The following is an 18,104-nucleotide window of genomic DNA, read 5'->3' on the forward strand; positions in this document are numbered from 1 at the left end:
TCAGAATGTTAAGACACTTCTGAATGCCCAAATAGGTATATTGATTTACTTGATGGGTAAGTACCTTTAAGCTTTCTATAGCTCTTTCAAGTCATTAATAAAGATAGATGCTAAGCCAATCCCAAGTGGGTCTTATGGTACATAATTAGAGTCCTTTGGTGGCTAGCAATCAGTGCCTTTGGATATAGGTATTTAGACAGCAGTGAATTAGCAGCTGTGGATCCCCCAAGTAACTTAACACTCAGCCTGAAGTGTTCCTGAAGATATCATAGGAAACCTTGTTAAATGGCTTGCTAGGACTGAGATAAATTGTGACTATATATTTTTTTCATTAATTATTATTAGAGCAATTTTATAATTCTGCCCAGAAAGACAGTAAGTGATTTTAACCTGAGTCTTGTAACTCTCCTTATTTTCTAAGTGCTTACAAACTAACATATACTAATATTAAATTTTATGATTTAATGTTTATATTTCCTAACTTCTGTGTGAAATTATCAGTTCCTCATGGGAAAAAGTCATTTACACTTCCGTGTGTGTTGTAACTAACACAGCAGCAGGTTTAACCAATAACTATGATTTCAGTCTCCAAATTTAAAAAATATATTAAAGTAACATATAATACAATAAAATAAAATACTGTCAGGTCTCTCTCCTACACATTTTATTTTTTTTTTAATTTAAATCAATCTGCAATTTGGAGAAGACACTTTGCTTATTTTAGAAAACATTAAATTACTAACTGAGGATGACTATCTAATTATGTCTCTGGGAACTACTGTCAGCAGTCTTAGAACTAGTCGTAAGTAACTAAAATAAAATGTCTCTCATTATTCAGAAATGTTAATTGAGTTATTTAACTTCCAGGGTGCTTATTGGTTCTCCTTTAGTTGGCCAACCCAAGAAGAGGACTGGAGATGTCTATAAGTGTCCAGTTGGGAGAGGAGAATCATCACCTTGCATGAAGTTGGATCTACCAGGTGTGTAAAGTCAAAATGTCAAAGTCTGATCCTAAATTATGCCCGATATTCTCACTGAAAGTAAATTTCAACCATCTCAAGAAAATATTGGAAGTGATCTATAAACCCTCTTCAGTTCTTATCATTCAAGTTTACATAAAGTGATGTTTTGGTTCCTTCTGTCCTTCATGTGCTTTAGAAATTCATCATAGGATATCTGTAGATTTAGAAGGTCTTCCTAGTTTTATGACTTGTAACTGCCTCGATTATTCAGAATCCTTTATAAGCCAGTGGTAACATAAAAGAACTTTTCCAAATAAACCTATCCATCACATTTCCTCCACAAAATTTACCTTAATGTTTTTTTTTTCAAAGAGAATAGTACAAGAGGAATTGCAATAGAGAAACTTAATTTTTAAAAGGAGACTAGCACAAGATAAATTTATACTGAAGCTTATATATATTTGATGGAAATATCACTGTAGTTAGAACATGACTAGAAAATTCCTACTAGAACTCTCTGGAAATTAGAACCCTGTCAGTGTTCTCTAAAATATTAAGAACCATGGAAATGACTCATCCTTTGCAGGTATTTTTCAGTTTCAATTTCCTATTTGTTTGTCATGAACATTTTTCCTTTACATTCATGAGCATAGTTATAATAGCTGCTTTAATATCTTTGCCTGATAATTCCAACATCTGGAATATCTCAACGTCACTTTCCACTTATTCCCTTTCTCTTAGGTTGGGTTACATTTTCCTGTTTCTTCTTATGTTTAGTAATTTTGGATTGTATCCTAGATTAAACCCTTGAGTTAGAAGTGTGGAGATTCTCAATCTGTTAACGTGCCTTCAAAAAGTCTTAACTTTTTGTTTTTGCAGGCAATTTACTTGGCTGAAGTCAATTTCCAAACTGCCGTGGAAAGCAGTTAAAATATTTATTCATTTCTTCTGATGTTTAGCTGGGCTGTTTGAAGTTTGCCCTGCATATGCACAGTTCAGGTCATTCAAATATTTGGGAAGAACATATATGTACATATTTGAGCTCTCCCTTTGGAGCTCAATGTTCCAAGATACCCCCTTTCACTCTGCATTGCTGTCACTGCCCCATTTCCCATTCTCTGTTTCTTCCAGACAGGAAAACTGCGTTCTAGTTGGGGTTTAGCCACTGACTCAGGCCTTCCCTTAGGGGCAGACAAACAAACAGAAAAAACAGGAAACTCATCCAGTGCTAATCTCTTCTTACGAGTACAGACTGCTCTCCAGTTTCAGCCTGCTTTTTGTTGGTTTCTGGTGCCTTCAGATGGTTGTTTCATACATACTTTTTCCCCCTTTCCCAGAGTTTATAGTTGTTATTTGCAAAAGAGTTGTTCTGATAGGAGCTGCTCCTCCATTACTGGAAACTGGAAGACAGCTTTAATATTAGCATGGAGATTTTAGCTGCATCAAGAACAAGAGGGCGGTTTCCACTGTAGTTGTTAACGTGCCAGGAATGCTCACCCTGGGTCAACCCAGGTATCTCTAATCAGAGTAAGGTGCCATTGTGACCGTTCAGGAATCTCTGTCTCCATTCCCCACTTTGTATCTATGTGTAATTTTATGGTAAGAAAAATTTCTAGGCATGAAGACGGAGACAAATCTTTCTTGAACTAGAGTTTTGCCACTTTCAGATATGTTAACGCTCCACGAAGCAGACTTCAGAAGCTTTTGCTTTTCCTGTCCAATCTTTGTTTTCTTTTTTAATGTGAGGAAGTGGAACTTCTTTTTGCCAGGTTGGCATGCTGTAGGGCCCAACATTCTTATTTGTAATATCAAATGTAGTCCCTTCATGTGTTCTTTTATTTAAACTTCCTGACTGCTGTTCTAATCTTGCCCCAGTTTTCTTTGTAACTCTTATGATGTCCCTATGAAGGTGAAATTAACCGTCAAAATCTTGTGTTTGAGTTTTCTTTTTCTGGTCTTCTCTCCATTTTCGTTCTTCTCAGAAATCATGTTTCACCATTGGTCATTTCTAACATGTACGCATATCATGTAAGTAAATGTATAAGTTTACTTTATATCTACAGTATTATGAGACTAAACATTTTATATATTTTAATGTGTAGCAAAAAATATGCAAAAGGCTATCCCGCATTCTCATTGCCCTGATAGCTGTGCATTCTTTTACAGGTCAGCAAAACTCTTTGAGACAGTGATCCAGACAAAGTTTCTGAGTCAAAAGCCAGGTTTTCAGCCTTAATTTGTTTATTATATTCCCTAATAATACTTTGGAGACTTTTTAGTTGAACCAAAAGAATGTGCTATGGTATGAGCAAAGCAAACAGAATGTTTTAATAAGACGACACTTCATTTTACTTTGTTTTCCACCCTTATAAAAGTTTGTTCTATTTTTAGTTAATACATCAATTCCCAATGTCACAGAAGTAAAGGAGAACATGACATTTGGATCTACTTTAGTCACCAACCCAAAAGGAGGGTTTCTGGTAAGAAAAGAAAGAGTAACATAGTTAATGAACCAAGAATTCTATGATTATAAATCTTTATAAAATTTATTATATAATTTTTGATCTTATGGTTTTACTTTTTTTAATTTTTAAAAGGCATGTGGGCCCTTATATGCCTATAGATGTGGACATGTGCATTATACAACTGGAATCTGTTCTGATGTCAGCCCCACATTTCAAGTCGTGAGCTCCATTGCCCCTGTACAAGGTATGGATTTTATGCAATGTTCTTACAGTGTTTGAAAAGCATAAGCAATGAATGAGACATATGTATACACAGGAGCATACCAAAAAGCTTGAAATATTTTCTCAGCTACCAGCATTACCAACTTAGGTAAGTATTTGCTTTGCCAATATATAACCAAACCTCCCTACTATTTTTGGAATTGATATTAGTGTAAATAACCTTTACAGAGTCATGTTTAAACATCATAGCTAAAGCTGTCACATTGCTTTTATTTAAAGGATGATTTTCTTCCAGGAAAGTAACCTCATTTGAAATATACGCAGAATGAGAATTCACAGAGAAGTCATACTGAGAAAATTTCCAGAGATAACTCATACAACGTTCATTAAAATTAAGTAGAGATGGGTTTTACTTGATATTAATCCCAAACCAATTGTTACTGAATACAGTATTTCTTATCACCTTTACTTAATATAGAACTTTTTTTTCTGATTATAAAAGTAATGTGTCCACTCTGTAGAACATCAACTCATCTTTAAAATGAGCTTCTTTCAGCCATGAAAACAGTTCATATACCTCTAAAGAGAGACTTCAAACTTGCACAGTTAACTCTTTCTCTTGCAGAATGCAGCACTCAGCTGGACATAGTCATAGTGCTGGATGGTTCCAACAGTATTTACCCCTGGGAAAGTGTTACAGATTTTTTAAATGATCTTCTAGAAAGAATGGATATTGGTCCTAAACAGACACAGGTATGTGACTCTATGTTTTGATTTCCATTGTCCTAAAGATTAAAATGTATGGATTTTTTAATAAAGAAAAATATTCTGAAAATAAATTAATCAATAAAGCTAAAATTCAGGATGAACTTTATCTTCTATATCCCTGTTCTTATTCCTGAAGAAAGGCACATTCCTGGCAGACTGTGTTATTTTTCTAAATAGAAAATACTGTGAAAACTGCCATTTCCAATGCTCTTTGAAAATATCCCCTATAGATCTCTATAAAATCATAATTTAATTCTTAATTATAAAAACAAGTGTAGCTACCTTTGGTAATACACATACGTACACCTATGTGTATATATATGTGTGTGTATTTATAGTCCAATTTCAATGTAGGTGTGACAGACATTAAGGTGGTCAGACAACTTTTTCAGTGCAGCGTTTCAGAATTTGTAGAAACTAATTGGACATCCCAAAGAACCCATGATATCGGAGTCTCCTTTCTCCTATTGTACAGATAAATTAGGATTTGACCATAAGATACTCCTGAATGTCTGTTTTTCTCTATATTTAATAATTCCTTTCCTTAAGTAAAAAGCAAATGATCCTGGCTTTAGCAGCAGTAAGTTGAATAATTGGGAAGTTCTTCCTCCCCGGGAGTCTCTATTTCTAACACATCCCCCTTTCTTGCCACTAAATGAAATGAAACTTCTCACGTGGCTCTTCCACTGTAGACACTGCATTTCAGTTTAATCAATCTAATGTTCATTAACATTATATGGATGCATGGCTTAAAATGTAGAGAAGACACAATGGATAACAGGCAAATTAAATGTGAAAGAGAGGTCAGTGCCTGGAGGGCAGGAATTAGCACTGGCATCAGAGTCAGAATGGCTGTCACAGAGCCTGCGGACTTCAGGAGAGCACCAGAGACGTTACAGCTGCGCGCGCAGTCCAGTGTTCTGTCCTTTGTCTCTGAGGGCTCTACTCTTGGGAAAATTTCTGAGGCACTGAAGAAGTTGTCTGACCACATTAATGTTTGTCACACCTACATTGAAATTGGGCTATAAATACACACACATATATATACACATAGGTGTATGTATGTGTATGTCCATCTATGTATACACATACATACATCTATGTATATTCATGCCTATGTATATAGACATACATATCTGTGTTTATATATTTTGATATTTTTGTATCTGTGTGTATATTTTTATCTTTATATTTATTTAAAATACATAATATACAATTTATATAATATATATTTAAAACATATTTTATGATATATATGTATCTTACATTTTCGTAAAAGGATGGTAGTAGAAGATTGCAAATTAGAATTCAAACTTCAAAGTGAAATGTCATACGACTGTACTCCAAGGCAGATTAGATCTCTTTAGGGAGCTAGTTGAGGTTTTATGTCTGTCCTACATGACAGCACAGAACCTCTTGAAATCAGAGCAAAATTATTATAAGAAAATGGACTTTTCCACATCACAAAATGTTAATTTTCCTGGATGCGAGCCTCTTATCCCAAGTAAAGTACTGGAAGTTTGGAGAGGATATTACCTCTTTTCTTGCCATAGGCTGTCCGGTGGCCTGCATCCTTTAAAAGAAGGCTCAGAATTGTAGCTTGGTCCTCTTTCTGGTCCATGTTTTTCCCCTTCTGAGGACTTCTTTCCCTTCCTCCTTTCTTCCTTTCCCCTATCCTTCTTTTCCTAGGGAATAAGATTCCACAGAGCCATAAAATTAGAGCTAGAAGTAATCTGAAAGGTCATTTAGCCCCAAATCTCAATTGATGGAGGGGACACAAGAAGCTACGGGACTTATTCAAGGTCCCTTGCTTGTTGTGGCAGACCCAGACACACAGCTCTCCAACTGCAGTGCAGCCGTCTTGCCTTTCTGAGACCTCTTCTGCAAAAGTTTCAGAGCCAGTCCCATCTGCTGTCCCTAAACAGTGGTCTCTAGTCCTTTGTCCCTGTCCTCCCTTGGCCAGCCCCCTGGATGGAAGCAGGCCAGGCCTCTTGGCCCTCCATTGCCTGCACTGACATACCTGAGATCAAACGGCTGGTCACAGCTCTCCCCTCCCTTACCACGATGTGTGTCTCCCTTTCACCTGTTTTATCCACCTCATCTTACCTTCTTATCCAGTCCTTTCTTTCCAAAGCTAACGATAGTCTTGGAATATTTTTAAATTTGCAATATTTTTAGTCATCTAAATATTTGATTTTACTTTTAAATTCGTCTATTTTACTATAAAAATTAATTTACGGGTAGCTATTTTTGAAATTAATGTAGCTGTTACATGTTTGAAGTTGCTCCACAACTTTCTGAGGAAAATCTACCAGGTTACTTTAAAGTAATAATCATTGCTTCAGTGCAAATCTGTGCCAGTGACTCAGTTTTGTAAAGAAATAGATGAGAATCAATTGCTTATTTGCTCCATTCATTCTGCTGCAGTGTTGATGTTTCCATCTATTAGAACTATAATTAATTTTATGTTTCAGTAGTGAGAATCCCAATAGAGGAGCTATTCTGTCCAGCACCAGCAGAATTCCAGCCTGCCAGAGTAGGCTTCGTGGAGTTATATGTCTTTCTTGGAGGAAACAGTGACTCTATTCAGAGGAACAGGGGCCAGCCTTTGGGGTCCAGATGCTACCAGTGAATGGGAGGGACACAAACTCTGAGAAGAGTCAGGTCAGGTTTTTTGGCTCCCGGTCCCCGTTCCACAGAGAGGATGAGTTCAGAATGCAACCCTGTGCACTGAGTCATTTCTAGCAATGGCTGACTTCACCTAAGGGAACCTGCTTCCTAAAGAGAGAGGGGAGCTGCTTAAGTTGCTGAGTTTTTATGTCACAGTTTGCTCGTATCATTTTTAGTGGAGCTTAGCTAGACTCATTCGTTCATTTATTCAGATGTCTTTTCCTGAGGGTTTACTACATACTGGGCTATGTGCGAGGGCTTGGATAATTGTGGAGAACAAGACAGACGTGGCCTCTGCCTTCATGGAGCTTCTGTATAATGCAGTGTTTCTGCAAATGGGGCTCATGGAATTTCTGCTCCTGAATTCCAAGGGTACTCGGACTGTACCCAGACTTTCAGAATCAGAATCTCTGAGGATGGGACTATAGAGCAGCATTTTAAGTAAGCAAATCCACATGAGTCTTAAACAGGTCAAAGTTTGAGAAACAGTGGACTCATGCATTATTATAGTGATATGTGTGTGTGTGTGTGTGTGTGTGTGTGTGTGTGTGTGTGTGTGTGTGTGTGAGATTGTGCTTACTGCATCCTCCGGATTACAAGAACCTTAAGACTGAAGAGTTTATGTTATCTTTTTTATCCATATCCGTGGCCAGCACAGTGCTTTGCTGTGACATAATGGGCCTTTAATGAGCACCTGTTATGAATGAGTGCATTTTTGAATTTTTCTCTGATAGGTGGACATTTAATGAGACTTTTTTCTGTAACTGACATTTTAGTATTCTTTTAAGTATATTACTTATATGTTTGGCTTTAGTGTTTATACTGTAGTAATTTCTAATCTTTTTCTATTTTGGCTTAAGTTGGATTAATGACTAGTTTTGTAAGTAATTCTCTAAACAAAAGGGATTGAGAAGGACATTTACTAAGCTATCACTTTTGCCAAACTGTATTTAATAGGGTTTTAAGTATAACACATTTAAATGCCCTTTAAGTTTGGACTTCTTTCAGTGGAGTCAGAAAAGAAATTCATTCATAGAAATTTGGAAAGTTGCTTCTACTTCAAAGAAATGTGTACTAAAAAGTCTGCTTTTCTTTCATGTGGTCTTACAGTAATTCTCTCTAAAACAGACCATTTGTTTTAACAATCATTTTTTTCCCTGATTGGTTGCTAACATAATTTAAATAAGTTTTTTTCTTTTTTTGTCTTTTGGTTTTGTTTGTTTTCAACTGAAGCACCCAATCCTGCCCTAAAATTGGCAGGATTAGCCTCTGGAATGTTTCCTCCCCCTTAATTATCCTCTCTACCTCTTCATTCCTGAAAGGGGCAGGTTTAAAAATGAATTTCGAGGGATACCACCCAGGAGAAGTTGCACAGATGGAAAGTTAAGCTCTGGGTGGAGGGCTCTTAGACTCCTCACCTATATCAAGGATGTAAAGGCATTAAGAGCAGAGTTGAGAGAATTCATAAAGCGGATTTCTCTGTAGAAAAAGTCTAGTGAAGAAGGCTTCAGTGGGATCATACAGTGAGTGTGGGGTGTGTCTATGAAAGTTAGGACACACAGTTGACAAGTGCCTAACTCCTGTCTGAAGTATCTAAAGGGAAAGATAGCCGTCTGGCTGCTGACAGGTGCGTCAGAGCACTCGGACTGGCCTCACTCCCAGGGTTGTCAATATGAAGAATGTATGTGTCTCCCATGGATCATCATGCAGATCTGTTAGGTCCTGCCTATAGAATCTCTTGGAAGTGAGTAAAGGCCTCTGCACAGAAAAGCCAATGATATCCTGAGTCCTAAGGACCACGTAGTGAAATGCATTCACTCGGGCAAAGATACAGGTGCAGGGAGATCTCCAAAGAGCCCACCAGAAAGTCCAGAGCTGTTTGCACCTGATCCAACTTAGGACAGCACTGGTCAGGAAAGCATTTCTATACTCTTTATTTATCTTCCCTGCCTCAGACGCTGGCATGGTCAGAAATTATAGTTAACAGCCAGTCATGATCCTTCCTCAGCTACATGCTCTCACCTCCCGTAAGTCTTACTAGGGGGAGGAGAGAGGGTTTAACTACAAATCAACTTTGATGTTTTGTCTTGTTGAGTTTGTTTGAATTTAGGTTGAACTATATGAAATTGTTTGATCGTTTTTTGACCTACAAATAGAGCAATTTCACATGGTACAACCTAAAGAAAAAAGAGGGCTTTTTAAAAAGACATTTTAAAACTAAGAATAAGAAAAGCCGTAAGACATTTATCTTTCCATCCAGAGAGAGTAGAAGAATTTCACCCTAAAGAAGTTTTAAAGGGATAATAGGCCAAACAATATTTACATCTAATTATACCTCGTGTGTTCCTGTTTGTTATATTAATTAATTCACTTGGTACAGCGGGTAAAGATCGAATATGATGGCCTACTCTCTGCTGTCATAGATTTGTCATTTAGTAATCGCGAGTATTGAAAGGCAGTCTCAAAGATATGAAACAGTTCCAGAAGAAACTGTCACCCTCACAAAAAAAAAAAAGGAAGGAAGAAGGAAGGAAGGAAGGACAAATTTTAAAACTTGCATTAAAGTTTCCATATGACAATTAGTATACATCATTAGGGGAATGCAGTAATGTAAGTGATAAAAACATCGACTCTAAATAGCTACTCAAAATTTCTCCCATGTTTCTGTGTGGTCCTATTAAGACTTTTGCAAACAGTCAAGGAACTTTTGTAAACCAATTTTTTACCCAAGACAGAGTAAAGGCTATAAAATTGCTTTTTAAAAAATCACCTATAAAAACAAACCTGAAACACTCTGAGCTCGCCATAAAAGATATGATGGTATAAACATTATGAAGGTCTTATTGATCCTCAATACCTAAACATAACGTTGCTTTTAATAATAAATGAGGATGGTATAAATATGCCAAATACGAGTGCATTACCCTAAATAAAACCAGTAAATTGTGAGGCTTGATATAAAAGTGAAATATACTAATGGAACAATGTCTAGATTGTTCCCATCGAGAGTGTGACATAACATTAAACCAGGCAAAACGAAAGAGAGAAATTAATTAAATTTTAGGAATATTATTTATCTTTCCTTTACTACACATTTTATGGCCGTTTTCCTAGGAGCCTGAAATATGAGGGCTGATTCATTGTTTTGAAGTCTGAAAAGAAGCCTGTCCGAGGCGTGCAGCCATATCCTTGTCAAACAGACTATAGTTTCTGAACACAGTGCTGTGAACCAGGTGAATCTTCTCGCTGGCTAGTCTCCCAGTCTCTGTGGTCCTCCTCCTCCATCCATCCGTCATCTGAGTTACTTTTCCAATGGAAAGTTCAGATCCTGGCATTTCCCTGGATAAAAATTCTTCCATCCTTACCTGCTGAATAATATCCAAGCTCTCCAGTGAACTGTAAGACATCTATCACCTAGTCCCTGTCATTCCACTTCCTCCTGCCCGCCTCTCTTCTTGCCCTGCAGCCACACCTGGCCTGGCCTTCCCTGAATACATAGTTCTGTGCTCAGGTGATTCGCTCTGCCTGGAATGCTCTTCTGCACCCCAGGTCCCATGTGCCAGGCCAGCTTCTGAGACTCAGTACAAATGTCACTTGCTCTGTCATTTTCTATGGTTGTTCCACCCATGCTTCCAAAGGAAAATCCCTTTCCCTCTCATGTTCCCATAGCATTTGCATACCCTTCATCCACTGCTCATCACTCTACTGATGCTTTTTGCGTCCGTCCCTCCTAGGGGACTGTGAGTTCCACCATGACAGCGTTGTGCCTTAATCTTTTTATCTATGGATTACTGTTCAGAGTTTCCTGTGCTGCCTAGCACATAAGAGGCAAGTCATTTATGTTGGAGAAATGTAATTCCTGGAATCTTGTATTTCTCTTTGTGTTAAACATCATTATTGTAGTGACCACCATGTCTCACTCTGCTTCATGAAGCCATTGAGCTAGGAGGGACTCACTTGTGGGAGACCACACCTCAACACCCCCTTTATATTGTGTTTCAGGCTTTTCTTTGCAGGTGTTCAACACATCTGGCCCCATTCACCTCTAGTCCTGATTTCTCCCATTGTCTTCCCCCTTCTCCACAAAACTTTAACACCTCCTAGCCTTGCATTTTTGAGCATGGATCAGTTTCATCGTGGCATCTTCCATCAAGCAAGAGGTCAACTGAAGACATCCTTTTCCTAGGATCTACATCTATCATCTACCAACCTTATTTTTGTTTCTGAGGACTCATTTCATCTCCCTGTGAATCAGTCCTGCTCATGTCCCTCTCCATAGTAACAAAGGTTAAGCCAGGTTTCAGCCAATATAGCCTCAAAACGGTTTATGTGGACAGTTAAATTGGATTACAGGATTACAGCCTGTATTACCATCACATCATACCCTCACTTAGCTACGGTAGAAGCATATTGTAGGGCAGGACTCTTGTACCCCTAGTTTGGTAAAAGGAAACATAAAATGGTCAGACACAAAGCCTGAGCTCTTATCAGGCAAGTATCGTGCATCTTAACAGATACACAGAAAACTTTATTGTGATTCCCTGTCATTTCTCCCCTAAGAAGCCATGGATCTGGTCATGTTAATTGTTGAGTGAAAGCCCAGAAACTTAGCTCATGCTGGGCATTAAAATTCAGTTGCTGGTGTTATAATTCTGACTTAACAATACAAGGTCATAATATAATTCCAACTGAAGAAACGATTCTATTCCCTCTTAACTCTTTGCTGCAATATACTTAATAGCTATTTTAACACTTCTCTTTCTCAAACTCTCTTGTCATTCTGTTTTATAAGGAAAAAAGATGAGTGCTTTTTGCAATTTTTACCAGCCATTCCTTCCATGGTCACATTCACTTTCCTCCTCTTCTCAACCCACAAAAGAAAGGAAGCCATTTGGATGATTAATTCACTTTAATTCAGCAGATATTTATGAAGTATCTTATTGATCAAGTATTATGTCAGGTGTCACAGCAATGTCCCTAATCCCAATGCTTTGTCCCTAATCCCAAAAAACTCCCAATTTAGAAATGGGCTAAAATCTTATGTTGGGATAGCTAACAATGCATGATGGTGGGACATAAATATAACAAGGGTGGATGAAACAGATTTAATTGATCATTACAAGTAGGTAACTCTTAATAGTAGAATAAAATAATGTTTTCCAAGCTATAGCTACATATTAAATAAGTTCCTCGCAAAAAAATATACATTCCCTTAAAAAAGAATAAAATACATCCCGTCTTCCAATTCATGATGCACAATGCATGTTTTCATATTAAAGACTCTGGGAGCACTTTCAAAAGAATTTGCGTATGAGTCAGAGTAGAGCTACTGGGGACAGGAGTAAAAGCCTTGCTCCTTTGCACCATTTGAAATTTGTGGCGTTTTTTACTTAATATAAACAGGAGAGGGAGACAGACAGACATAGACAGAGAGACAGGGGGTCCTGCTGAAAAGATACATTTAATTTTGTGTTAATCATTGTTTTCCAAGATTATTTGACTTCGGACTCTTGTTTAAAAAATCATACCTAGTAACTTAGAAAGTTAGTATTCCCTGGAAAAGGGATAGGGGAATATTAGTTTGGGGCTTAGCTGAGACAAAAGTGTAAATTTGATGTTTAGGTAGGAGGTTCTAAGTGTTACAAACCTCTTGTTCACGTAACAGAATCCTCAGTCAGCTGTGTGCCTGGTTTAGGAGATAATGTAAGTCAGCTCTTAGTTCTCTTTGGCCTTAGACTAAAGTTACAACTACTTAACCAAGGCATTTAAACTGCGTCTCCCCAGGGGGTAAACGTATCCCTCACAGTTGTCCCTGAAAACTAATTGTTCCTTCTACATGTGACTTATCCCACCTGAATAAGAGTTTACAGTAACATCTTCATCCACTCTTTTACTGATGCCAGAAGGTACTCTCTCCATTCTCCCTTAAGGAAAGCCCATATCTGAACCAGTTGTTCCTTTTAGCTGCCTTCTCTGCTTTTTTTTTTTTCTATTCAGCAGAAATGCCTAGAATCTTTCCAACTTCACTGCTCCTCACCAGCTCTCTACTTAAGTCCACCCTCTAGGTTTTGAACCATTCCAAAGCAGTTGGCAGCTTCAAGTCAAATACAATGATTGTTGGTTGTTTGTCTTGTCTCAATGTCTGAAATTTGATGTAAATGTCTTTAATGATGATCCTTGACTGATTTCCCAGGCTCAAGACTGCTTTGCTTTCTCCCATTCTACCTTCATAACCTGCCGTCTGCTCTTTCCCTGGGTATCATTCAGGAAGCTGGAGCCTCCTTCCTCCACGAGGCCCATCAGCGTGAGACAGTCAGCTTGCTCGAGATCCTCTCCTGCTTTCTCACCATGTGTGTTCATCACTTTTTATCTTGTCATTTAATTCTCATGCTTATTTGACTCCATCGTATGTGCATATATACACATTATGTGAGTACAAATCTGTTTCACCTGCCTTAAATTATGAACAAAGCTGGGACTGAAACTATTTCTATTAAAAACTGAGTCTCACCAGTACTCAGCAAAGGGTTATGTATGTTTTGTGATTTGATCATTTCCCTGTGATTAAAATTAATAAATGGCACCCTTTTCTGGGGAACACACAGCAGGCCTTTTTCTGTCCAGTTCCTGGGGAAATATGCACCTCGCTGTCAGCCAGGGACCTACACTGAATGTCGTCTTCCTGAGATTTGAGTTCCCACCACCCGCTCTTCTAATTTCCCACACTTCTTGGTATCTCTTTTTCTGCTTATCATTATTTCTCCACTATCTCAGTTTTCTAGTTGCTTATGTGAAGTGTTACAGTCATCTAGTAAGAATGTTTGCGGGTCAGCTGTGAGCAAAGCAAAACAGCGATAAAGGATAAGAAAATACCAAAAGCTATGATGTAGGCCGTGCTCTTTACCCTTGCTTGCCCCTTTCGAACTTATAATGTCGTTGAGAGACAAAGAAATGGTATACAAACTGAGAAGATGGCAGTGCTCACAGGAGACAAGTTTGCTAAGAGTTTAGAGACCAGAAAGCTCAGTACGGGCCATGTTGGCAACTAGGTGGGGAGAGTTTTGCAGAGAAAGTGGGACTTGAGCTGAATCTTACCAAATGGGTGGCATTTGGCTTAGTTGGAGGGAAAAAGAAGGATATTTGGTCTGGGCAGAGTTCATGTTGGGGAGTCCGGAAGAGGAGGAGGAGTAGAGAAGGTAGGGCCAGACTGTTGAGTGACTGAAAGTCACGGGGGTGGGGGGGTGGAGAGCGGGGGATGATTTTTAACCTATAGGCCTAATCTTTCAAGAAGCAGCTGGAAGTTTTATCTACTTTCTATTTTAATTAGGATAAAAGTTCTCTTTTAAAGTATATTTCAAAGTCACTGATGGAGGCAACGCAGAGTTATTGGAGATTTTTTAACGAGGAAGACGTGATAGAAGCAGAATTTAAAGACAGCTAATCTACATTAATATGTGGAAGAATTTGAGGAAAGTGGAAATGGAAGGAGGATGATCAGCAATGGAAAAAGAAGTGATTTCCGTGGTCCAGGTTCAAGGATGTCTAGCCTAGGCTGAAGGAGGAATGTAGAAGCCTAGGTAATGGCTGCCTTAGATACAGTTCCCCAGAAGCAAAATCTGAGAGGAGTCAAGTGAGAATGATTTATGAAGAAAGTGCTTCCAAAAGAAAATAGGGAGGGATTTGTGAGAGCCAAACAGAGCGGCCCCAGAGGACAAGCAAGGGTGTGACTTCAGGTGAAGTCAAGGCATCTGCCTGATCTGAAGAGGGGGCTCCAAGTTAAGTCAAGAGGCTGGTCTTGCATTGCCTGAGCTCAGGTGTTGCCTATGGAGCAGGGCAAGGGGCGAGGAGGGAGAGAATTCCCAGGTACTTCTGACTCTGAACCCTGGAGGCAAAGCAGCTCTAGCAGTCCCAGGACAGCCATCAGAGGGAAGTCTCAGGTGGACTTGCTAGAAGCAAAGTGTACAGAAAGGGTGAGGGAACAGGCAGTTATGAGTCCTCTTATATCCTGACATTTACAAAGAAAAAGCTTACAGAGGTGAGATATATGTTAAGTAGGTAATTAGGTAGGTAGGTAGGTAGCTAGGTAGATAGGTAGATAGATAGATATAATGGATATAAAGCACTGATCTCTGACCAAGGGGTTATATTTTCTGCTATTCCTGGTGTGAAGATAATTTACCCAGATAATCCAGTAGTTCATAGTATGTCCTATACGTGGAAAGTGTGTTGTAAATGTAAAACATGAATCACAGAGCAGCCTTATTTAGTCGGTGTGGCTTCCATCTCTTCTCACATGAATGCCTCCCCATGTATAAATGATACTGACTGTTTTTCCTGAGGAGGTAACAACTTATAACTAGAATGTGATTGAACTCAATAAATGGGAGCAATACACTCATTAGTAAAAAAGTAGTAGGATTGCTGGGCAGTGCTATGGGCAACTGCGTGTGAGATTCATGGTCAGAACTTTAAAGTGAGACCAGTCTACAAGGTATGTGATTTTTGCCTACCAACATTTAGTATCACAGAGTTACAATTATTTGGATATAACAACAGTTGGAATTTAGCCAAGTTAGTTGATGGAGGGGAACAAGATTAAAGGAGTTAAATGTTTGCAAGTAAATGATTATGGTGATGGATCACGGAATCTAGACCGGGTACAAAAAACAAGAAGGTAAGATCTATGAATTAATTGGTAATCTTAATGTAGTCGAGGGATTGATGAATTAGATACACTAGGTAAATGAGCCGAAGTTATGGTCAGAGAGAAGAACATTTGACCTTGAGTTTGAGGTGCTACAATTTTTCCAGATGACAAGGTCAAGGCTAAGACCTTGGGAGCGGGTAGCATAGGTGAGCTAGAGGAAAAGATGACTAAAGTCGAGAAAGTCAAAGAAATGAGAGACCAGGGTGTTCCATAGATTTGTCCAAGTAGTAACATGCCCAAGAATAATGACAGGAGTGACAGTTTTCAAAGTTCTTTAGCCTCCTGCTTAATCAAATATAAACAAAGGGAAATAAAAACAAAACCAGCTCTGTTAGTCGTTCTGAATGGATGAGCAATTAACCTCCACAGCAACATTTATTCACCCTGGCACCATAAATTAGGCATAATGATTATCTAAGTAAAAAAATATTTTTCTTTTATTTACATTGAAAATTTATATATACAAAGAGAATGTCAAGCCTACATGGTTTCCCTTAATAATTATTCAGTGTCTCCCTGGATTACTAATTAAAATCTGTTAGGGTCATTGGGAAGAGAATTTTAAATCTCGTCAGAGAGTAATAAGTAACTGTGCATAAGATTTAGTTATGTCAGGGAGTAACCAGAACTGGGCTCATGGCAGATGCTAGTAATTCATTCCAATTAGAACAGCACATGGTCTTGGGACAGATGGTGACAGATATCAGGTGAAAGGTATGTTCTTAGAAGGGCAAGGCCAACCTGGACGTGAGTAGAGTAGATTTCGTGTTTATTTGGCTTGTGGGGGAGCCTTATCTTACACTTACATATATTACCTAGTTATTTCTTATTTATCTTATATCTGACTAAGCGACTGGAAGGAAGGATTCATTCCTTACAGAAATTCCATTTCTTTTTTAAAAAATATAATCTATTTGTTTGTTTGGTCATATTTTCTAATGTATCTCTGTTATTAACTACCTAGCTACCTGAATTTAGCACAAGCTATCAAGGTGAGGTGATTTGAAAATGGGGAAGTCAGTTATGCTTCAGTTTAAAAAAAAAAAAGAAAAAATTTTAAATTAAAAAATAAAAGAGAGGACTGACGTGGGAACATAACTCTATATGCTGAAACAAGTGAGTTTACATCTATAAAGATTTAACACAAGCACCTAAAAACAAAATATGACTAGAAAAAGAAGAATAAAAACAGAAAATGAGGGGGCCTGGGGGAGGTAAGTCTTTGTTGAGAGGAAGTAGAGAGATGAAGGATACACACCCTAGACTAGACCCCCTTCTGCCCCTTCATTATGGGAAGTGAGTTTTTTAAACTCAGTTTCCTCATTTATAAAATGTAGTACTAATTCCTGTTACTGTAATTTGAATAAATTAGGAGAGAAAGCTGAAAACAGCAGTAAAAATATAGGATAATAGTCTTATTCAGGCGTGGATGGTGGCATAATTGCTCCAAGATGTCTAGTATACTCCAGAAGGTAGCTTGGAAGTGATAAAGATTATGTTTAATTGGGGGTTCTCTTATTTGTTTCTGCAAGTGCCAGAGTATGCTTTGGTTTCCAAAAAGACCTAGCTGTGGAATATATCTCTAAATCAGACAAAGATTTAAGCCTAAAGATTTCTGACAACAGTGAGACCAGGGGAGGCTATAAGGTAGATACAGATCCTTTGTGTCATTTGGAAATAGGATCAGACTTGGAAATAGGATTGGCTGTACAACTGCAACTTAACTAATGAGCAGACCAGACAATTGCCTCGGAAGGAAGGCAGCCCTATCTCAAATTACTTTCCCTACCCAAGAAATGAAATGTCTAGAATTCCTACATTAAAAAGACCTTCCTTTGGGTAAGGAATTCTTTTGAGTCCCTTATTTTGGGATAGGAAGTTTAAACAACAAGTAACTTCAGGCATAATTCTTGATACAAATTAGTTTATTGGTTCACATCAGCCATCCAAGGAGGGTGCAGAAAAATGGGCATGGGGTGGGTGCGGGTACAGAGTAAAGGAAATCGAATCTGGGGCACTTCACCTTCCAAATCATTTTACTTCATGGGGGCTCTGCAGTTGGCTGCCAGTGTTACCCAACCTGTGGAAAAGAAGGAATGAAAGGAGAATGGAAGTAAGAGAGGGAAGACAGAGAGCAAGGAAAACGAAAACTGACTCAGGAGAAGTGACGTGACAGCTGAGCTACAGAAAGCACGAAGCAAGTGTGTGTCCATGCCAGACATACCCCTGCTTGTTAGTCTAGCTTCATCTTGCTCCACTGTCCTGTCCCAGCGGGTCCAGGCTCACTGGCCTTTCTGTTCCTAGAGCACC

The 18,104-nt window shown here is 38.4% G+C and overlaps 1 protein-coding gene across 1 annotated transcript in view; it reads left to right on the forward strand.

The window, feature by feature from the left end:
* Positions 1–18,104, forward strand: part of ITGA1 (integrin subunit alpha 1) — a 149,229-nt gene that overhangs the window by 63,832 nt on the left and 67,293 nt on the right. Inside the window, exons 3-6 of the mRNA XM_010966304.3 lie at positions 868–980; positions 3,354–3,442; positions 3,560–3,671; positions 4,275–4,402. Coding sequence (XP_010964606.1) covers positions 868–980; positions 3,354–3,442; positions 3,560–3,671; positions 4,275–4,402 — 442 coding nt within the window. The remainder of the gene's footprint in view (positions 1–867; positions 981–3,353; positions 3,443–3,559; positions 3,672–4,274; positions 4,403–18,104) is intronic.

Source organism: Camelus bactrianus, chromosome 3 (genome assembly GCF_048773025.1).
Source record: "Camelus bactrianus isolate YW-2024 breed Bactrian camel chromosome 3, ASM4877302v1, whole genome shotgun sequence".
NCBI classification, from domain to species: domain Eukaryota; kingdom Metazoa; phylum Chordata; class Mammalia; order Artiodactyla; family Camelidae; genus Camelus; species Camelus bactrianus.